The sequence below is a fragment of the Balearica regulorum genome, chromosome 5 (assembly GCF_011004875.1).
Source record: "Balearica regulorum gibbericeps isolate bBalReg1 chromosome 5, bBalReg1.pri, whole genome shotgun sequence".
Lineage (NCBI taxonomy): Eukaryota > Metazoa > Chordata > Aves > Gruiformes > Gruidae > Balearica > Balearica regulorum.
This window is the reverse complement of record NC_046188.1, coordinates 65,251,154-65,275,435: the sequence shown is the minus strand read 5'-3', so window position 1 is coordinate 65,275,435 and position 24,282 is coordinate 65,251,154. Positions and strand designations below refer to the sequence as shown.

General features: G+C 36.2%; 1 protein-coding gene across 1 annotated transcript in view; it reads left to right on the top strand.

Moving 5' to 3' along the window:
* The window catches only part of LOC104633488 (leucine zipper protein 2), a 204,193-nt gene that overhangs the window by 72,846 nt on the left and 107,065 nt on the right, over nt 1-24,282 (top strand). The window contains exons 2-4 of the mRNA XM_075755336.1: nt 17,960-18,077; nt 19,578-19,648; nt 22,718-22,799. Coding sequence (XP_075611451.1) covers nt 17,960-18,077; nt 19,578-19,648; nt 22,718-22,799 — 271 coding nt within the window. The remainder of the gene's footprint in view (nt 1-17,959; nt 18,078-19,577; nt 19,649-22,717; nt 22,800-24,282) is intronic.

Here is a 24,282-nt window from a genome sequence, read left to right as displayed (position 1 = left end):
GGGTAAATGCATACCTGGAACATCTTCACTATGGAGCTCTTCAGTGCCTCCAACTGTTGGGCATAAAATACTAATTAACATTGAAGAGAAGATGGTCAGAAAAATAATTTTTATTAATTTTCTTTTAAATTTGTTATCAATATTTGATTGTTTTGCAAAGGTTTGTCATAGTAATGATGGGTAATTAGAAATCTTTGCAAGTGACCCCAGAAAAGCAGTGCGTACCAAGAGATCAGCTGAAGTTAGGGAAGAATTCTTGCTTCAGGCTCATGAGCATAGATAGACATTAGGCTGCAAACACAAAATAATTGACCGCTCCCAGTCCACCTGTCCTATAGCTAAGCAGCAAAGGGGAACTCACTTGAAAATAACCTGAAAAAAGATTTATCTTCGACAAAGAACTTTTAACCAAATTAAAAATGTGCCTGCAGACGAGCAGATATGCTGCGTGCCAAATGCGTTGCCTTCAACAGAACTGTGCCATCTTATGCCAGTGGACAGTCAAGCCTTAGGGCTGATGTAAAACACGAGCACAAAATGCCCCAACTGTCGTTCTCCCAGTGGTATGCCTAGTGAGGTTCCTGAGGAGGAATTAGTATTACTACTACACGTGTTTCTCAAAGCAATGTCAGCGGGGCCTTGCGTGCCAATACTGACTGCCATTGTAGCAAGTCTGGTTTCCGGGAGATAAGATTTCTTTGTCCTTTCCTCAGAAGTATTGTGCAGAGTCTATTGTGAATTGGCTGTTGATTTCATAAAACTTTTTTCCCAGTCTTACTTGCCTAAAGAGAGAAAAGTAATTGAACCCAATTATTTATCAACCAAAAAGTGACATTCATTTTTCTTACCCTAAAGGTATATTGGACTCTTCACATTATCACATGCAATGAAATGAATGTGTCAAAACAAAGTAAACAGTCTCAAGAGCCAGAAAGGAAACTCTTCCTCCTTTCTAGGGTTAGTTTTTTATACAACTAATAAGCTGTATTAAATATCTCCCTTTCCCTTCCAAAAATTCATCACAAAAAAGCGTAAACATAAGAATTCCAAAGTTTTATTATAATACATACAAAAGATAGTAAGATAAGCAGCAGAGTTGTGTAATGCCTATGTGACTTTGCTACCAAGTTTATATTGTAAACACTAAATGTTATGCTACCAAACATTTGAATCTGTTTCCTTGATGTAGATTTCAAAAGGTACTGTCCTTTCAAGTCTACAAGATGTGTATATAAAGTTCAATTTGTCTGATTTTGTAACTGGAGAGTTTGCTACTGGAGAAATACAGGCTTTTATATATAGTCTATTAAATATTTAGAATCCTGTTGCTCATATTGTGCTGAATTATCTGAGACTTCTTACGAGAATGGAAGCTCTTGACTCATATCAAAGAGTTTCTGTTACAATGATTGCCACAACATATTTATTATGAGAGTGTAGTGCCTGAGCAACTTTGACTTGTGTTGTGGTTTAGCCCCAGCCAGCAGCTCAGCCCCACACAGCCACTTACTCCCGGGTCGGAGAGACAACCTAAAGAGTAAAAGTGAGAAAACTCGTGGGCTGAGATAAAGGCAGTCTAATAGGTAAAGCAAAAGCCGCGCACGCAAGCAAATCAAAACAAGGAATTCATTCACCGCTTCCCATGGGCAGGCAGGTGTTCAGCCATCTCCAGGAAAGCAGGGCTCCAACACACCTAACGGTTACTTGGGAAGACAAATGCCATCACTCCGAATGTCCCTCCCTTCCTTCCTGTTCCCCTAGCCCCTTTATGCTAGGCATGATGTCATGTGGTACAGAATATCCCTTTGGGCAGTCTGGGTCAGCTGTCCCGGCTGTGTCCCCTCCCAACTCCTTGTGCACACCCAGCTTTTTTGCTGGTGGGGTGGTGCGAGGAGCAGAAAAGGCCTTGGCTCTGTGCAAGCCCTGCTCAGCAGGAATGAAACCATCCCTGTGTTATCAACGCTGTTTTCAGCACAAATCCAAACCATGGCCCCATACCAGCTACTATGGAGAAAATTAACTCTATCCCAGCCAAAACCAGCACGACTTTAAAGCCTTACTTTCGATATTAATTGATGACTACTTTTGATATTAAGTGAGCTTGAATTTTTGACGTGTAAGTATTCATCCAGACGGAAAGACATAGATCGTTTTATGGCTTCTACTGAGGTCAATGCCAACCACTTGGTTGACGTAATAGTCAAGTTGGCCTCTTTGCTGTAATTGATGTGCTGCTACTCCCTCTCCTAGTTTCACATTTGCATAGCCTGACATATGGATAAGGATGTACTGCATGCAAATAAAAATAATCTCTGTTTGTCCAGAGAATAGTCTTGCTGGGCCGAGACGGTCTGCCACCTCTTTTTGCTACTGTTGTGCTTCAGTCATTTGATCTTAATAACGGTCTCAGTAATTGAACTGCATGCCATAAATACTCTCTGGCAGACAAGCATGATGATTACTTCCTGAAAAATGTGGGTGTTGGCCAAGTCTTGCAACAAGCACTGGGAACAAAAAAATACAGGGGAAAGATGTGTTGGGGCTGTGAGCAAGCCTGTAAGAATTGGATTTGTCAAGTTTGGATCTTAATAATGCTTTTGAGTTCATGGCTCCTAACTGGCATTTTTGTGCATGAGGACACGATTGTGCTGGTTGTAGCTTGTAGCATAAATGGATGTGTGAAGGCATAGGAGTTGGAAGTATGACTATCCAAAGTCTTTTATCAGAAATATCGATTTTGATTTTTAAGCTACATAGGAATGTGTAATTTTGTATGTGCAGGCATTTTTTGCTCAATTCTCCCAACCAGGAGTATGTAAATGTATCATCAAGGCTCTACATCACCTCTGCTTCTCCTAAGTTACTGAAATAAATACAAGATTCTTCCCATTATAATGAATAGTACATGTAAGTAGCAAAACATGTTTTCGTAAGATTTCAAGTGTTTTCAATTTGGTCTCCAAGAAAAAGAAATATAGAGGAAAATACGTTATATTTTGGCTCAGTCCATTTTTAGATATAAATCTGTACATACAAAGGCTTTTTTCCTGTGTACAATTCCTTTCGTGGTTTTGTGTAAGAATGTGCACCAGGTGGAAGGAGCAATTGGTCTGAAATTGCAGCTGTTACCTTCTGGGTTTGTTTTTTTTTTTTTTTTTTTTTTTTGAATAGTGAACTGTTCACTGAGGGAGGGAGCAAACGATGATAGAATTATCAGAAAGCCAATACCCAGATTTTGTAGTCAGCACAAATCACAAAATGGATATGTTAAATACAACTTTCACCCCGTAAGCAACTAATCCTTTCTCATATCTAATAATACCATAATTCAGTATAATTAAAATCCTTCATGCATATTAGCTTTAGTTAAATATCTGGATATAAATACTACAAGGCAAAATATATCACTATGAAAGAGTGGACTTGTCCTTGATAAGTGATCTCATATTGTAATTCCCCTTGAGAAAACCATTCTACAGTTCAGGTACAAGCTAAATCAATAAACGCTTTAAATTGCTGTTGGGTTATATAGGTTACACTCATTTTTGAACGTTCTTGGAACGTGTAGTGGTAAATAGAAGTGTCTCCTTTACAGCCTCCTGAAAGACTGACTACTGTTCACTTTGATTGTGGGAATTTGTAACTAATCTCTGCTAAAGCTTGGATTGTTTCTCACGGTCAGGCTGTTCTTCAGCGATACTTCCAAGTGCAGTAGGAAAGGTTTTTCTAAACCAGGTGCTTATACTGGGGGACAGGATCTTCCCCAGGACTCTGTCTGCATTATTTGAGGTCCAGCAGCAGCAAAAAAAGCTCAGTTTTTTTAAGTTCGCAGTGTTTCCAGAAAAGTGATTGTTTTTATCTCCCTCAAGACTAAGTCATTATCAGGGAGAAGTTGAGTATAGGTTCAAACTAACAGATTTAAGTTATTTAGGTTACTTAACTGACAAGAGATATTCAAGTGCAGTTTGACCTTCACCTTTTTTTCCTAATGTTGGTAAATCCTTGCACCCTTACTGCACTTGGTAAATCTCTAGCACGCTTAGTGCTAGAGACTACTCTTTCCAATTTTGCTGTGGTTGTTTTTGAGATCGCTTGCATGTGGATCACAAAAGACAATACCAAACTTACCAAAATGTGTGGAAGTCATGCTAAGAAGAATTACAAATATAGACAATTTCATAAAGTTGTATCTGGCTCAGTTCTGATCTAGTAAAAATGGGCTGAATACAGAATGGAGGAAGAAGCTCTTCTGTTTCTGGAGAGAAATGCTACCCAATACACTGAACCGTCCTCCTTGGTTGGCATACGTGAGGAATTTCAGGCATGTGCATGTACGATTCTTGGAAAGAAACTGTTGATCTCACAAAGTGTATTGATGAAGAAGTTAGCTATGTAGCATTTTCTTCCGTTGAATCTGCGATGGAGATGTCATTCAAAGCAGAGATGGAACGAAAGGAAAAAACAAATGTATGGTCACAGCTGTTCTATGTCAATTAGACATTCTCTGAGCAGCTTTAGCTCACCTAGTTCTTGATGCAGCTGAAGAAGTGCTTATATCCTGGGAACCTGATAAAAATAAAAACTTTGTGGAGTGAAGTTAGGAGGTACATTTTGTTCCATCTACAAGACATACCAGGTGCTGGCTGCTGATGCGGGCATATGCTGAGGGAAGAGTTAGTGTTTGAGAAAAGGAAAGTCTGTAGGAAGTGAGATGGACATTTGTTTTAAGCATTTGCTTTTTTTATCTGCTTATTAACATAGCTGCATTTCAGCAATCCAGAAGGATTTTCTCAAGAGCAAATGCAAATTTGCATGAAACTTAATAAGAACGTTGTTCCTTACCACTTGATTTGCATTCTGTATGCGGTAAATTTAGCTGTTTCTTCTCTCCTCATGTAATTGTCAATATGATGTATTCAGAAAATAAGTATTTTCAATGAATTAAAAAGTTTCTAGTGGGAAGAGATAGAAACATTTATATTTGCACTTGATAATACTTTCTATTATGTATATCTTTCTATATATCACTATGCTGTGACCTTTGAAAATCTTCTCGAATATCTCTAGTTCCCACGGAGTCTCTAAAAAGCAAAGGGAAAAGTTGTAAAGTTAGTGATATTTTTTTGCTGTTCCAAGTCAATTAAAGATTAATCTGCTATGGAATCAGCATCCAATTGAAAGTATCGTCATTCCCCTGTAGTTTCTTTAGATTTTTTTCCTTCCTCCTCGTCACGTGAGCATCGTGACCTTTTCTTGATCAAGAGTTGAGTAACTGAGTGTAGTAAGCCCTGGCAATCAAGAACTGAGTGTGGTGAGCCTTGGCATGCTCTGTGGATCAACAAACGACAGCAGGTGATACCTGAAACTGCTGGAAGGTATACTCACAGTACCATCCAGGCCTGATGTGACTGTAGGCTTGTACTGACACCTGGTTATAAAACCACCCAGTAGCGGAGATTGCAGGGACAGGCAATTTAAAAAGGAGGGGGGAGCCATCGTGCGATGGTGCCTATCTGCCCTTTGGAGAAAGTGCTGCGTTTCCCCCGGTTTGACTGTGCCAACTCGTTGGAGTGGCAGTTGGGGTGCATCTCAGGCACATGCATGGGGCATAGGTGGGGCTGTGAGCGTGAAGCTTGTCCTGACGCAGTCGGTCTCTTGCTTAGTCCATTTTATAAATTGAGTTTAGCGGAGGCTCATTACCTGGTGTTCGTTTTCTTCCCGTGTCATTCTTGCCTGTTCACTAAGGATGCTTACTCCCGTGAAAAAAATGACCCAGTTATGATTCTGGATCATTTGGATACTAAAATGATAGATGAAAGTCCACCAAAATCAAATTGCGTTTTTGAAGTGCTTTAGGCACTGGACAAGTAAATGCAGTGGGAACACTGATGGAAAGAAGGGAGAAAATGGCCTGAATGCTTTCTGAGAGAGAGATGTTAAATGAAAACCACCAAAGATTTTATTAAGAATTGATTCAAATCTCATCAAAGTCCTCCACGCTCGTAAGCCATGTTTTAGAATGGATGGGCGACAAGATGATTAATAAGTGTAATTCCTACTAACCTAAAATTTCTATTAAACATAAAATTTTATATCCAAGTTTTTGGAAATACAAATTTTTCTTAGAAAAAAATCTATAAATAAACCTAATGTAAAAAAGTAAAACATGCGTGTTTTGCTGATCTATTCTATTATGATATCCATTGGAGTCCATCCATTCCCCCATTATTCTGTTTTTTTCAGATATATTACTGGTGAATCGTCAAGCTATAAATATCACAGGCAGTTTTTATTAGACAATTACATTTTATTAAGCTTAATTGTATGAAGACTAACTTCATACTGACTTTATAAAGAGAAAAAATCAATATGGTTTTAGGTATTGGTCCAATGGGAATAGCAGCTGTTACTTAACTTTTTATGTATCGCTTTTTTTTTTCAACTTGAGTTTCCATGCATTTTTGAGGGAAACAGAAAAGCATTTCACAGGATAAAGAAGCGTTAAAAAAAATTTGCATTTCTCTGTATATCATCTGTTGGCAGGAGAGCCACAAAGTAGATAGATATTGTGATATATTGCAATGTTTTCTGCATAAAGCTATTTCTGGATAACTTTCTGTGGCTGAATTTGATAGGACTATATCTCTATTGTACAAATGTGCAATATTTTGGCAAGCATTAGACAGAGAAATAATTTTGGTTTTATGTCCCTTTTATTTTGCATTTCTTGTTCTTTAAAATCTACCTGATTTCTTTGTTTGTTTGTTTGTTTTCAGCTTTCTCTTTAACGTTTTGGAAGTTAACATCTTTTTTAAATTGGCAGTTCTTTTGCTTCCCAGGTACTTGTGTCTATTCCTCATAATTTCTGTTCACTGATTGTTTTACATATTGGTACTCCAAATCTCCCTGATGTAAATTATGCTGACAGCAGCATTTTTTTGTTAAGGAGTCAGAGACACTGCAGTGGACCTCCAGTTCTTTATTTAGCCATTGTAATTGCTTACCCAGGGCTTGCCAGTTCTTTTGAGCTGTTCACATATTTCTGACTCTCATTTAGGTTTCAGTTTGCTCCTGAGAACTTCATATTTATTTTCTGCTGCTTCTATATCTTCTTTTCCACTTGATGACTTTTGTCCTGTTTCTGTCTTTCTGCAATCCATGTTCTCTCCCATGGGACTGTACCTTGATCCTTAGCAGATACAGCTGTGTTTTTCTCTTCAGCTTGCCTTTTTTCTTTACTTTCTTTTTTACCTGATGATCATATCACATTGAGAAACACAAATGAAGTGACATTATGGCTAAAGTCAAGAAAACTGTTTTGGTTGGTTGGCCAATATATGACCCTAACAAACAATGCATTTTGGAGCTACTATTGAATTCTATTAAAAATAGAAATGTAGTACATCTGTACAATTCAAGAAAAATGCCTAATATAGTAGCAACAAAACCAAATTCAATTGTTCTCAATAGACTAGGGGCCTCCAGTTAAGTACAGCGTATAAGAACATGAATTTTTATCCAGACCAGCACTTATGTATAACTATGCTTTTTGAGTGTTTTAGGCAAGCGTTGGAAGTCTAGTGAGGACACAGTTCAGGATGTGGAAAATAATTTTTATGAATTATTTAATCAGAAGTGGAGAAAACATTCTGGATGAGTCAGTGGAACTTCATGGTTGTGCCAGTACAAACAAAAAAGTAGCGGAGTAATTTCCATTATTTTTGGATATATCAAAGAGCCAGAAGAAATGAGTTGCAGAATGCATGGCCCTGTGTTTTGTACAAGCACAGGATACTAGTATCTTGAGATAATCTGTTTTCACAGTGGAGTGAGCAAAGTGAAAGGTGGTTTGACACCATGAAGACAAATGTAATGGCAAATTGTTCAAAGTTGTCCTCGCTGGCCAAAAATTAACTATGCAATTGCTTTTGTCTATTCTGCTTATTGTTCCGATGCCACTATAAAGGGGTGAAGGGCAGGTGCAAGAACAGAGCTGCTAAGAGAGTTCCTGAGCAGGTGACTTACGCATTATAAGGAGCTTGGGTTTCACTTTTTTCATTTCATGCCAGATTCAGTAAAACCAGTGCCTAGAAATCTTCCGCCTGGGTAGAACAAAGTATTCCTACTGTGTTTCCTTTAAAAACTAGTCTTCTGAAGTGATTTGCATTATTTTTCTTTTGTATAATTACCTAGCAGATGGATTGAAAAAAAAAAAAAAAAAAAGAAAAAGAGGAGGTTTACTGCAGGCATGCTACCCCCAGATAGTTTTGAAAAGTTTACCAAAAGTCCAAGACAGATTCTGTTATTCCCTTGGTTGAGGCTTTAATATTGTAAGACCAAGGATGCAATGTCAGAAGAGTCACCTAAAACTGACAAATTTTCTACTGATGTCTAGGAGACAGCATAAGAACTTTTATATATTTCTTATATTATGTGGCTTTTGTAACAATTTCTATACGGAAAGAAAAAGTTGTTTTTATCAGGTTATCGATATTGCCTTTTTCAGACAGACATGTGCTTGCTCTGCTACCATTCTAAGCTAGTCAGAAGACAATTTAACATAGTGCTGACTGCCAGGGAATATGAGAAGAGCTTGGGCTCAATGCTGTACTATGATGCCTTTTTTATTTTTTTTTATTTGCCGATGTGTTGATAATATCTACGCTAATTTTATCCTTTATTTTATCCTGTTAATTTAGTAGCGCTATAATATGTGACAAGTTCACCTCATGTTCTTGAGGCTTATTTTCTATTTAATTTTTTTTTTACTACTTTCTATTACAGTTGTGGGACATCTACAATGTAGCACATTTTACGCCCTATCATTTGGGAATCATATAATCAATATGCAATTATTTAGTTAATGTCTTGTGGTAATAATAGTTTGGCTTGGTGATATATTGATATATTGAAGTAGTATGTTGGAGTGAGATGTCCCAATTGATCTGAAAATTGCATGAAAAGTAAGAAGTATTTATCCTCAAAGAAGCAATATGCAGACTTACCATTCTCTCATTATAACTGAATACGCTCAGTCATTCAAGGTCAGCCAAGTTCAGTAGCAGATAGCACTGTGGTACTGGTGATGTTCCTTAATCTCAGACATCAAAGTGCATAAATGAAAATCTAGGTATTAGACTAGAAAATAAGTTGCTTACATTTGATGCCTTTCCAGCCATGAGGTTGTCCTTACTCTTTACGTGCCTAGGATATTTTAATTCATAGCACCATGAGGGGAAAAAAAAGGAGACAGTAAAATTGGATGCAATAGATTTGTTGGCAAGTTTCCATGATTCATGGAATAAAAAGTTAAAAAAGAGAAAAAATAGGCTGAATTTTTTTTAGTATTCTGATTTTGGTAGACTGTGGAAATACCTCCCAGACATGACGGCAGAAGTTCCAAGGCTTTGAGCTATTTTGAAACTTAAAAGGGCTGTACAACAGAGAACAGTAAGGTCTTAGCAGAAGATGATTGAATATTCAATAAATTTTTTTCATTTTTGAATTTCTAAGTTTCTGTAAGAATATCTGGAAGAATTTTAATCAAATGGAGGGGGGTTTAATTTCTTCAGCTGAAAAATATTAATGTTTGGTTTTTGTAATGATCATGGGTGAATCACATTAACACCAGAGCATGTGAAAGGAGAGAGGAAGAATTATAGTGAACAGACTGTTTTCTTCACTTTTGAGCAGAACTAATGTAAAAATTGGGATACAACAGCAGTTTTAAGTACTCAGAAATTGGAAAATTAAAATAATTTGGAAATTGGGAATATTTGGGGAAAAAAAAAAAAGAAATTTGTTAATGCAGTGTAAACCTAATATATTTTTGTAATGGTAGGACTTTAAACAGCAAGGATATTTCTTTCTTCCAGCACTAACATATACATCTCTGTTGCTAGTAACCTGATTATTTAGTTAGTACCTGCTATCTCAAACATGCGAGACAGATGAACTAGAAATGGAGATATGGATACATCTCAAAATTCTTAAGCGGAGTAAAGATTTTGGAAATCTCTAACTAAAGTTATGTCCGAAGGCGATGCCTTTTTAACAAGTCACTAGGGTTTGGCAGGGGAGACTGCTGTGTTGGCAGCCCTGGTGTGAGTGGGCAGCCTGCCAGTCTTTATCAGGATCGCTGCTTTCAGCTAGACAACAGTGTTTGTTGGTTTACTGTTGTAACCTGGTAGTAAATTAAGGGTCGGTCAAGCACCGGAGTTCCCTAACTACTTGTATAACCTTTATCCTGACTTCTTAAGATGCTAATTTTAAAAATTATTTACTCATATATTTAAAAATACCTCATATATATTAAAAGATTAACATGATTTACTCATGTATTTATAAAAACCATGGTATGGTTTAGTAATGCAATAAATCTAACTTAGTAGTATTAGATTTTTGAGAAGTGCCACATGACACAAGGTGGGTAGCTTATCACTAGGACAAGTCATGTTTATTTTCAGAAATAGAAGGAAGTTAAATTAACTAGCTAACCTTATACAGTGTTGTTTGCCTTTCCAAAGCCAGTAGAAAGCCAGAGTGGACTTTGGCAAATCTGGATCATACTGCCAGCTGATCTCACTATGCACGTTCTTAGCGTGGTTATAGGATTCCAGCTGGAATTTAAATGGAATACCTCCGTGGCACGTCTCTGCCCTATGTTTATACATCTCATTTGTGTGCATATTTATATGTGTATACCTTGTGTGTGTGCGTCCATGGTAATGTATATAGAATCAAATGATCTGGGATTAATTTCTCATCTCGTTGCCTCTGGGTTATTAAAAAGAAGTTTTACAAGTTCCATTTCCAAGACTTGATTATAGCTGATCAGTGAACTTTACTAAAATAAGTTATTAAGCAGGGAAATAGACTTTCAGAGGATACCCATTGACAGTTTTGTCAGGTAAGGTAGAAATATTTCGAATTTATATCAACTGAGGTAACAGCTTAGAGAGAGTGACATTTCCTATAGATGTCATGATGTTGGTAGGTTTTTTTTACTAAACAGCAGAATTTAAATGTAAAATACCAAAACAATTGCGAGATTACATTATACAGCTAGCTGAGACAGAAATGTTAACCTGACTGTATTGTGAGAGATGTTGGAAAAAACATTGCTGGTTGTCTGAGGGGACTGATGTAACAGTACTATATTTAAGGGTAATAACATTGAGGTTGTAGTCAAAAGTTTTAGATGTGCAGTAGAAAGTCAGACCAAAGGCAGTATTATGGATGTGAATGAGGAAGAATATCAGAACTGAAAAGGGTCTTTTCAGCTATCAGAAAAAGAACGGGTTTGGTGTGAACAGATTACCTATTAAAGACTAAATCCTGTAGAACTGATGTGAAAAGTCAAGTCTACGTACAGAGGACAAGTCCATATTTATGCAGCCTATATTTGAATAGCTGTAAAGCCTTTATTAACTTCCTTTTCAGAATATGTCTGTTGTGTATTACAACTGTATAAATCCAGCAAGGATTCATTGCTGTAGGAAAAGTGCCTACTGAATGACAGCTTGAAAGGAAAAAAGGCTCAACCCATGCATCTGTATGTTTCGGAGGAGGAGTTCTTTTTTCGGTGGGGTCAGTCACACAGTTCTGTGCAGTCCTTCCTCAGGATGTTAACTCTGCTTTTGTGGCCTGTGCGCTTTTCAGTGGATGAATACGAGATGGTTTTTTCTTTGGCTCATTATTTTCAGTATCACGTTATTCACGATGATTCAACTCGCTGTGTCGTTTCCTGGGGCCAGGTATCTACGCCAGCTGTGAGTTCTCAGAAATCTCCTTTTGCTCCTTTACTCATTGATGGGGACTGGCAGTTGCATCTTTTCCCTGATGAGTCATTGATTCTACACAGCCAAGAGTCTGCCAAAAAGATGCTAGATTGTTTTGGTTTATTTATGATGAATGCGTTAAAAAATAAGAAGAAAGAGATGCAAAGGGCCTGATTCTGTAGCTGCTAGATGTGTAGAAACCAAATAAAATGCACCAGAACTGTTACTATTTTTGGGGCTATTAAAGTTAGAATAGGTCAGGCACTTAAGTCTCCTTAAGCTGTCATAACCTGCTATAAGTACTGACAATAGGATTTTTATTTGAACTGTTAATAAATCAAGCCTGGACCACAGGATCATACATTATTATAGTAAGTAGGTTTGAAACATTCCAACCAAATATTTTGCACAAATTATGAAGGTCAGATAAATAGAAGTTTTCCTTGGCTCATCCTAAATCCCCAGGTGGTTGTGCTCATGTTTCTTCCTTCTCCCTGCCCCCAAGTCTGAAACACAGTGTTTAGATAATGCCCAAATAGAAAACATATAACGTAAATGCTGTTTGAGTATGGAGAACAGTTGTATCTGACAAAGGCTGGATTTCCCCAAGAGATTATCTGCTGATCAACTTAATGCTTATTAATTCAGAGTTGACTGAAAAGTAAGATAAAAGTAGGTTAGATGCTATTATAGTATATTTTATATATATACACACTGTAATTAGATATAGTGTATATAGCATACTTTATTTAGATATCCTGCTTATTCTGTTTGTTGATCATTAATAAATGACTTCCCTCCCACTGAATTTCTAGATAAAAAATGCTCATATTTAGAGAGAGAGAAAAAGGAGCATTGCAGTGCTCTGTTATCGGTATCAACAATTTATGTCTCATTTGCCTATTTTAAAATTTTAAAGATTATTAACTTCAAGATATGTTGATTAAGAATTGTGATGAATATAGACCACATTCATGTGTACACATCTGCTACCAAGAATATCTTTAACAGATTGTGTTAGAAACACCTGGGCAATCATGCACTTTGCAAGTGTACTTTGTAAGCAGTATTTACCTTTTATGATGCATGAAAAGGAATACAGTCTACTCTTTCTTAACTATTGCTGCTTTAAAAAATATAGCCAAACCCATGAGGCTGTGACCTTCTCATCATCTCACCTGATTTTCTTGGAATTTACAGTAGGATGCCCTAATATATTAACTGCAATTATAGAAGGAAAGCTTTAAAAAAAAAAAAAAAAAAAGAGTGGATTGAGGAATATAACAAATTTGCCAAAAAAGACATCTATCTAAGTTTGTCTTAAGCTGCAGACTGTATTTCAATTTTCTCTTCTGTTTTAAGGGTTGAGTTTTTTTCAGTTAGGGACATTTATGTACCATAAATAATACAAAACTTTATAAAAGTTTTATTTCCAAGACAGGCTTTGTAAACCTAGTGGGAAAACAAAATCAATTTTACTTTGGCCTGACATAGTGCATATTATTCAGTGAGAAATAAACTCAATCCTTATTTTGAAGACTAAAAGCTTAACTTCTAATATTTAAGGAAATAACAGTCAGAGGTGACGTGATCTCTGGGGCGCCAGTCTTTGTAGTGACTAGGCATTTGTCTCTGTTGCATACTGAAAATTAAAATCTGTTGAAATGTTTACCATAATCTATTAAATCATGTCAGTAAGAATAATAGAAGAGTCAAACCAGCTGACTAAGCTTAAAACTATAAATGAATATAATTCCCTGAAAACAAATTGGATTGGAATTTACACTGACACTACATCAATAGGCTGATGGTAAAAGCAAAACCAGTTGCAACTAGAGTACTACAGATGACCTTAACATGCAGAGTATTGCTATATTGTTCTGTTTCATAATGAATGTTTTCTAAAAGCACATTCGGGTGCTAAAATTATAAATATACACTTTAATCTGAGGTGGATATGCTGATAATGACACTTTATTTCGCAGACTGGTGTAACTGGTGTAACCTAATATTTGAAGAACAGATTTAATCTGTGTATAATTACTTAGCGGAGTTTTCTAGGAATGGCTTTAACTTATATTGGCCACATATAATTATACTGCAAAATGAGCAGAGAACCCTGACGGTTTTTGAGGATTGGAAGATTTGAGAAAGTCACTGGGATTTCAGGGTGTTTGTGGCAGGGTGGTACAGTGGTGACACATCGCGTTCACTGAGTCAACTTCTTCCAGAATTGTACTGTAGTACAGCACTGGCATTCAGAGTAAATTGTTCAGTTTAGAGCTTATTTTTCTGGCTGCAAGAATCCACTCTCTTTCCACACCCACGTAATCTGTCATGCAGTTCAACATTTCACTGTTTTCCTACTAAAATTCCTTCTCTTACTTTCTCCTACATGGTAAGGGATGATGGCATCCTTTTTAAACAGCCATATCTTTCATTCAGATACCTAGATATAGATTAGGTGTTCCTTCAGTTTAAATCTTCTCTGAATTCAGAGGAATTATGCTGATTAAGTCTTGTTGATATCTGGTCCAATTGCTTTACATCTTGCAGTTTTTTCTTAATTAGATGAATAATCTCCTTGTTAGCTAATCAAATTCAGAGGAGTTTGCTGACATTCACCAGGACAAAATTCTGTATTTGTGATTATATATATTGTGATTGCTGTGTTTTCAAATAGGAAAGAAATGTTATTAAGTTATGGCAGAAATATTTTTTTTTAACCTAACATTAACTTCAGGAAAAAACCACTATACTTTTCACATAATAGCACAGCTGCAGGGTATGGGCATGCTGGTGTGAAAAGTGAATTTACTTCCTCTAGAATGGCCTGCCTATCCATACTTAGAGTTATGTTGCATATATGTGTGTGAAACCTTCCAAAGAGTGCTTATTAAATATGTGGGAGACTAAAATTTGGTTATTTGAAATTCAAGAAGGGAAGAATAAGAAAACCAGTTGACCATGGATCTTCACTTAAACCCAATCCTGAGAATTTTGTTAATATTAAAGAAGTGTAAAAGGGAAGGTCTATTCAGTTTTGTGGAAGAATATAGAAATTCTTGAATAATCAAAATGATTAATGATTAGACCACTCTATTTACAAATTTACCTATTTTCACTTGAATTGCCCTTCGTTGGTCTAAATGACACAAGTTTGCAATGTAGAAATTGGAGCCATCAAAATAGATGGGCTAACCTGAGGGTTTGTTGGCTATCACACAGGTGCAGAGTTGAATTTTACTGTCTTCAGATACATGGGCACTGTTCTTGGGCACAATGCTAAGAGTAGAAGCTTGGTATCAGAGATAATTTTGTCCAGAATTTAAAACCTTTGAGGATCTAATAGTCAGTAGGTCTGATAGGTATGTCTTGTATCTTCACTCTTCCTTCCTTTTTTAAAATTATTTTCTAAGAATTCTGAAGGTTTAGTTTGTTTTGTAACTCACTGTGGTAAGTTGTTGGCTTTTGGTTTCCTCCTCCCTTCCTAGTGTGTCATAAAAGGAAGGAAAATATAAATGCATGCATAGTTTATATTAAATATAATTTTAAAATTTGTAAAATGTTTTAGTTTATGCAAATTGGTATGTGTCAGTATATACAAGACAATAGAGTGCAACCTGTGCCCATGGGGCAGTGTAATTGGCTGCTAGGGACAGACGGCCTTCAAATGCTCAAGCTAAACTAGAATTAGGGATGGTGGTGGTACTTTAAAGTGATCCTTAAGACAGTGTTACCACTTGCAGGTCATTTTTTTTAACTGCGGGGTTTAACTTTAAACAAAAATACCACATTTCAAGGGCAAAAGAGACCATCAAGCCTAATGCACTTTTTGTGATGCATAAAGGAATGGAAGTGATGACCTTATTGAAACTACTTGATTACTTTAGCAGGAGGAAAGTCCTCCTTGATCTCTGTTCAGCAAATTAAAATGGGAGCATTCGCTGAAGCTTGTCAGGCTGATTACACATAATGTTGTTACAGCTAAGGGGAGCCAGCTCTTTTACTAATGATGTATACCTTGTATAAAATCACACGTAGCCAGAGCGGTAACAAAAAAACCCTATAGGTGTTTCCATATAAAACTTGATGCAGAAGGTTTTATTTACATTGCTTGTAAAGACTAGAATATTAATATTTAGCAGGCATTCTAGAACTAGCTAGATGTAATTCATGCAGATTCTTTCATTCAATTTGATAGAAAAATTTGAACCGAGCCCTCCATCTAAATGATGCTAAATTCTGGAAGGTTCATAATCTTGGCATATAGATTTTCCTGTAAACCCATGATGCGTTTGACTCTGTGACTTCTATTTGAGATAATTTGTTTTTGATAACATTTGTTATCTGTGTCAAGGACAACCAGATTACTTATGAGTGCTGTTTGGTTAGAAGTAGTTAAGCATAGCTGAGTCTTGGCGTTGTCTTACTACACTGACTGAAATGAACACCGTGTGTTCGCAGAGGTACTTCTTGTTGCCCCACTAGATCTGCAGTTTTTCCTTTCCTCTGGTAGACGAACATACTCGAAATGATCTGAAACCACAGTTTCTTGAAATAAAGTTTATCCAGATATTAAAAGAAAAAGTGAACTTATCAAGAGAATAAAACATTTTACTGACAGCTGGGCTTTTTATCTACCAGCTATGGTACGTATTAGAAAGATTGTAGCTTCTATTTTACCATCCTGTGAAAACTTAACAATTTTTCTTGGGGGTGTAGGGGAAGGAAGAGAATCTCTTCCCTCTTTTGTATTTCAACTCTCCTGAAAAAGAGAACTTCTACTGTAAAATTAAACAGTTGACCTAGCAATTCTGCTAAAGATCTTCACTGAAAGTGTTGAGTGCTACGTTGCAGACCAAAACATATCTCAGTTCTTATTTTGCAGCAGTAAGCAGAAATTGGAGATGTTTTTGTGTTTCGTTAGTGATCATACTCAAAGAACTCTATGCTTTTTAATTGGCAACATTCTGTCAAAGCCAAATATGATTATTGCTGAAACTTCAATATACTGTTAAGATTCTTTGCCTAAAGTCTCGTGTTGATGAAAGAGATGTTTTATTCACTTTCATCTCTTCTAGGTATCCACAGTATCATTTAATATAAAATAATTTTCTTTTTTCATAAATCTGTTCTATTTCGTGAGCTGTCTATTCCTGAAATTAATAAGACTGATATTAGATAGTATATTTAATTTGCTTTACTGAGTTTCATTGCTAAAATGTGTATTCGAAATCCATTAAAGGAGCATTAAGATTCCTGTTTAACTTCAAGGTCTTGGATCTGATAATAAAATAGTATTGATGTGTTGCCCAGCTGAGGTGGTTCTTTTCCCCTTCTTAGAAAAAGAGGTACAGCAAGGAGGAAAAATATAAAATAAAAATTAAGTTGTGGAAGGAATGGATGTTTCAGTTCAGTCATCAGCCTTCCTCAAAACAACAATTTTAAATGAAAAACTATGGGGTTTTAGAATTAACTGTAATGTTTGCTTTATCCTGAAATGGAGTATGAGAGTTGGATCTGTATTTCATTCAACCTAAAACAATATGCATTGGATTTATTTCTTTGTGGATTTTATAAACACTTTAAAATTTACAGTTACATTCCAAGTAAAAATTACCATTTGTAAAAGGGTAGATTATTCTGTTTATCCATTAATTAATAATTAGGTTTGACTCCGCTTAGCATATTAGTCAGTTCTAGTTTATACTGTAAGGAGGTTTAAGTAAGGAGAAATTGTGGAATGAAATAAATTTTACAGAGTTAAAATAGATCTGAATCATCCTTCCCTCAAATTACCAGGTGTCACAAAACTTCGTACTAGAAAGTTTTGCTTGGTTTCTTGCATGGAATATCTTTTAAAACAAAAATCTCACGCTACATACCATCACTCATGTTAAATACATCCTTTCTGTCTCCTCTTCATCACAGACGATACACTATTTGCAGTGTTTCGGTCTGATAATTTGCACACTCAGATGTGGCACATCGTTTTGATGTATAAAACATCTATGTTAGGAGAAATCAAGTTGTTATATAGGTGAACAGGGGTACACACCCCAATTTGAAATCTATAAAGAATGTTGGAATTAATTCAATTTGGATGAACTAAGACTGTTTTCAAATGCATTGAGTAATGTTTTGAGAAGATCTCATGCTTTTCTTTTCTGCGTTAGACAGGGCTATGAAGAACTGGAAAGACAGCTGAAAGAAGTCTTTAAGGAAAGGAGCAATATCCTTCGTCAACTGTCGAAGACTTCTAAAGAACTTGAGGGAATTAAAGTAAACCTCCAGGTTAGGTTCCATCTTGGTCTCTGTAGGATTATTTACATTGACTTTTTTTATATTGGTATCTCTTTATTACAAAAAAATCTGGGGTTTTTTGGTGGTTTGTTTTTTGGGTTTTTTTTAAATGTGAATAATTATTATTTTGTGGTTTTGTACTTAACGTAAACCCAATGTTTTTATGGAACACGTACTACTACTGTGTAATGCTACTCATTTGGGCCCTTTCCACTTACTGGGGGAAAAAAAAAAAAAAAAAAGAAAATATGAAAATAGAGCATGGTAGAACAAAAAAGGGAGGAAAGGAAAAGAATAAGCTCTCTTAGTGGAGTTATCACGCATTTGTCCTGGCAGCTACTATAAAAGGATTTCCTTTGCTGTTGCAGGTTGCATCTTTGCTGATAGATACTCAGCCTAGTTTAGTTGCTTGCTTTACCTTCCTGACATGCCCTCTACATGAGCTGACCAGCTTTACCACAGGGCGTTACTTCACAAGTTTAGCTGACAAATTGTACTAGATGAGGCTGCTGCTAGAGCTGAGACACCTCTGCATTTAACTTGGGAGGTTTTGGGGTATCACGGGTAGACCAAAGGGCCAATAGTCACATTAACTCTGGAGTCAAATCAGGTCCTCAGAGTGGAAAGTAAATGAAAAATCCTGCTCTGGATTTGAGATCCTGAAATCACCAGATGGTCACTTAAGAGCATGCCTGTCTTTTCCAGATATAGTCTGTTGGTCTGGTAAAAACCTTCAGACTCATTATCAGTTGAGATTTGTCTCTATATGCTGTACTGTTTTAAAGGATAGTCTTTTCCTGACATTGTATTTTGATCGTCAGGTTGATGTAAGCTAGATGGGAAATATATAAGGAATAGAATCCCTATATCTGTTAACAGGAGAATGCTGGTGCTGTGTCTCAATACTGTGCTATATGATATTGTATTTCAGACTTCTCTGATTCTAATTAATCTCAACTATGGCCTATTGAACCTTTTCTTTCTTCTTTTTTTTTTTTTTTTAAGTGGTTTAGCATTTTATTATTTAGGTGTCGTCTTGTTTTTAGAGAAATATGCTTCTCCTTGTAACAAAGTTATTTGAGAATGGGATTTCTCATGCGGTGTGGTTGACGGTAGTACTCGACAAAATGTTATGAGATATTTTAGACTCACTGCAGAGACCTTGGATATAGGCAAAGAGCTGTTAGTATTATCTTCTGTATTTGCACACTTATCTTTGTCATACAATTCTAATGCTTTTAGTCATTTGTTTGTTTCTAAATCTAATTATTTTATTTGATCAGCTGTCATTTAATATTTGAAAAACAGCTGCGTACAGTTAGCTGTGCTGAGTTACGGTAAAAGAAAAGTCAGACCGTTCCTTCGTTTCTCACAAGTGGTAATATTTGTAATTTACCGGGAGCATTTTATGAAAGAAGACCAAATTAATAATTTCACAGATGAATAATGTTGAAGATCTCTTTGGTAATAGAGTTCTTCCTTTGCTATCAGTCTTTGAAAAATGATGAAGCATCGGCCAAAAGTGATGTGCAGAAACTTCTGGAACTGGGTCAAAAGCAAAGGTAAGGCCCCACCTTCTCCCCTTCTCTTTCCGTTTCCAGACCGAAAACTGTCAGATTAGGAAATTCCACCTTTCCTTTTACTTTATAAATACTACTGTATTCCACAGCCTGCTGATTGTAACAGTAAAATAAGGGCAGGGAATGCTATTTTGAGAAGTTTTTAAAACAAATGAGGTATGACCTGATATTGGACCTAGGTTGGGAAAAGGTATTAAAATGCTATAGTGAGATATCTGCTAAAGAAAGGGATTTTGAATTTCTCAGGACGGTTTAGTCATGCAATGTTCTCTTAAAAAGAGTAAAATTAGAAGTTTTAGAAAATTACTAGTGGATGGTAATGCCCAGTTAATGAAATTATTAAAGTATCTCAATCTCTGAATTTGGAGTTGATGATATATATTTATTCAGGCCTCTTAAATATTCATGCATGTCGACACTCAAAATCACTAGTCACTGTGCAAATGTAGGAATACTGGCACTGGGTATCTATGAGGAAGGCAGCTAGGAGAGAGAAGTACTCACTTCAAATTATTCATTGAGCGCTTAAGAAATAATGAGCTTCCATGGCTGGGAATGCAAGTTCCCAGCCTAGTCCTTAGTTTCAAGTCCCCTAGTGCTTTATCTCAAGCAACTCTCGTCATTCTACTTATCTTAATTCTTGGAATTCAGACCAACAAATAACATCATCAGTACAGTTTTAATAATAAGAAAATGTAACTAATATAGCGATCACTTTCACTGAAACAGTATCATACAATAAAGGCATCTATAATTTATCTTTTTCCTTAGGAAAAAAAATATAATAATGAAGTTTGTACTCCTTTAATTGTTAGAAATGCAATACTTAAATCCCATGGCTATCTTATTGCTGATATTGTATTTAGTAGAAGTACATATGAAATTGCATTGCTATAGAGAAGGCTTGTGATAAAATGAGTTCCACTTCTTCGATAGACAACAAATAAGATCCATAATACAATAGCCATAGAAGTTCTCATTTTTAATTTGATAGAGAAGAATCAGATATGTAAAAATGTTTCAGGTATTCCGGACAAATCTATGAAATGACAAAAGCAAGACTTCAGCTGATGTCCTATTTAAACACTTACATGTTATGTGGCTTGCTTGGTGCAACTGAAGGTATACATCTCAGCATCATAGCTGTCCTCGTCATGGACTCCATCCTTCATACGTGAATGTATTTTTCCAGTGGTTTGATCGTTGTGCAGTTTTTATGAAACAAGGAGATTAGTTGATTGAAAGTATTAATGGACTATTTAGTAAATAGATCTTAGTTGCAAATGGGAAAATTGAGTCTGCAAAGGAAAAATTTTACTACATACTACAAGTGTTTTTCTTAATCTCCTTCTAAATCACCCCTTAAAGTCTCTCAAGGTCCACCCAAAAGTACATGTTGACTTTTGCTTTTAAGAGATTGAGCTATTGAGTATACTGCACAACAGCAGTTGCCAGGAATAGACCCTGGATCCTGCAATGGTGCAATATGCTGCTAGGCAGCCCTCACCCTCTTTCAGAAAATAAAAGGCTTTTACAATATACTCCAAGAAAATGCCTTGGAGCTACTGTGGGTACTTGACAGCTGTTTACAGGCTTACTGGATTTCACTTCCAGAGAGGTGTAGAAGTTCAGCGTAAGAAGCAGGTGTTAAAAATGTGCCAGGGAATCTCCCTCATAGAATTTCGCTAAGGAAGGGTCACAGTTTATTTGCCAAGAGCATCAGGCTGTACTTCATCTGGAGTAACTGAAAAACCGTGAACATACGGATCTGCTTAAATCTATTGTATTTGAACCAAAATTCAAAATATAACCCAATATTAATCTTATGATCTACTTTCTTTGGACAAATGTGAGCTGCATCTGGTCTGTGAGGACTGCTTTGATTATTGTCTGCAATGATGATGATGCAGTAAAGTTTAGAGTGCTAGAATCTCAGCTTGTGTAAGTAGATGTAGTTCTGCTGACTTCAATTTAGATTTATTTTTTTATCCCTTTTGTGTGAATTCTTCAGTACTTCCCAAGTTGCAAGTTGGTCACTTACTATGAAGGCTCAAGTTTTATTCTTTCTATGCACCATCAGCACTTTGAAATGATCGCATCTGTCTATACCATAAGGAAGTTGTATTATGCTGATGACTCATTCATTTCATGTTGCTCAATCACTATTTCAATTAAATCTGTTCTGTACTAGTGTTCCCAAAATTCCCAAAAGTAGTAGAGTTATCTGCTAACAAGAAAGACGATCCAGTGGCTCAAAAGTTCTGTTCTTGTATGAACTATGGTTTTCAGTTTAGTTTTCACTGGGCTAAATTATTATCTGTGTGTAAACCCAGTTTTGTGTTGGTCTTCTGTTGAGGTTTATCCATGCAAGCAATAGCCCTGGAAAAGCTCTGCAGCTGAAACGTCATTCTTCTACTTTGCCACAGCTCTGAAGTGTGTCGTATCCTGTGGGTAGAAAGACATGGCCAGCAAAGGATCTCTCAGCCCATTGCAATTTAGGGAAATTCTTACTGCATCAGCAAGGCAAAGGTTTTTTGATTCAAATAAAACAAATTCCAAACAATTAATCTCTTGTTTTTTTTCTTGTATGCTAGAATCTTCTACTGAATTTTGTGTTGCTTATCTCTAGAAAGAGCCAGGTGACAGCTGAATTTTATCAGAGCATTATTTATTTAGCTATTGATTCCAAAATTGGTGTAAACAAGTTCTTATTGATAATAGCGTAGTTCCATTTGGGTGTGTTTTCAGTAGCCCACTTTGCTCACTCTTTTGGTGCCAATCCTTTTTGCTAGAAATTATACACTGGCAGATGTTTTCCACAGCAGGCTACTCAGTACATGTAAAAGGTGGCCAATTTCCATCACAGATAATTTTTGTCTTGTGTTGGCACTATAGTTCATGGGGTCGTCATGATTTTATTAGCGAGAGACATAGACACAATGCATCTGTTTGTTACTCTGAATAATTAAAGGTGCCTTTTCTTGAGTCTGAAGAATTATTTCTAACGGACACTTGTGATGAAGTTTGTGTTCTGTGTTTTCAACAAACTAGGGAAGAAATGAAATCTCTCCAGGAGGCCTTTCAAAAGCAGCTTAATGAGGCAGCTGAGAAAGCAGAAAAGCAGCAGGCTACTGTGAGTGATTCCCTGTCCCTCTTTCATTATTTTTGTTTGTTTCTTCTGTCTTTTTTTTTTTAATCCTCATGCCTTGAGAATTTGTTTTTATCTTAAATAACTTTGCATGTAAAAAAAAAAAGTATGTGTTAGTACTCTACAATCTTCAGAAGAAAGGAGCTGAAAAAAGTTTGTATGTTCAAAAGTGCTGAGATCCCAGTCTTCACTAATTTACGTGGGATTTAGGTTTGCGTGTACACTTTTGGAGATTTGGGCCTGGAGACTTGGGCCTAAGTCCTTTTCCTGATGAGGTTATCTTTATGGACCCTCATGTCTCATCTATACCAAAGTATGCTGTCATACGTTCATTGACTTTTTTGGAATCGCTAGCAATTTTCAGCAACAAAATAGGTAGTAGTGTGTCCAATTTTGACCATAGTAGATCTAAGTATCACTAATAGGAAGGTATTAAGTCCCATTAAGATTTAATGCTTTAGTGAAATTCTGCTTCTGGATAAATTGCACAATTGGTTGGATTTTTGTGTGGCACTGTAATGTTGTGGGGCATAAATAGCCCATTTTGCTATTTCAGAAGAAAAAAGTAGAATCATGTTTTCTGTTTAATTCTAAGATATAAGAAGGAAATTTTTCCTATATTGGTTAGTAGTATTCCTCTGAGTATAAGTTGACTTAGATGATCTGCAGAGGTCCCTTCAAACTCGAAGTGTTCTGTGATTCTAACTCTGGACTGGAAAGCATGCTGCTAGAAGGGCTTATAGATCTATTTTTAGTTTCATATTGGATAACTACTGGTTTATTTAGTAAGATTTTACCGTCATCCAGACTCACAAAACCAGGGTTCCTCCAAGAAAGAGGTTTAAAATTAATTATTAAATTGAGCAAATATTTACAAATGCCTTCTTTTGTAATAATGTGATTTTTATGTGGCTTTATGCCCTCGGTGAACAAGATGTGAGAGTGTATGTTTTACATGCTACCTTCTGATTAGAAACAGTGTAGATTTTAAACTAAAGTATGGCTTTTTCGGGTTTCTTTCAATTAACGTGATTTTTGAAAACACTTTTTTTCCCCCTCTTTGTTGCTCAAAAGTCTGAAGGGTGAAGATACTGTTTTACCTATTCTTGAGTCCCTCACAATGTATACTTAGTGGATTTTTGGTACTTGTATTTTTCTATAGAGAACAAAAATCTTCTTTTGTTCTTAGGGGAGAAAAGAAGTAAACAATGTTGTATTGAAATGGAAAAGAATAACATATTTTTCGGTTCTTTCTCAATAGCCAGGGCAGCATACACCCAGGAAAAAAAAAAAAAAAATCTGTACTTCTTTTAAGATGGTTTTGTACTGATGCAAGATATATAGTCCTGAAATAAGAAAATGAGAACCTAGTTGTTTCTGCTAAGTACTCAGAACATGCAGGTAAAAAGTTGTGTTTTTTTCAGGTGCAGGACACATTCCCTCTAGCTTTATCAGCACAGTGAATTCT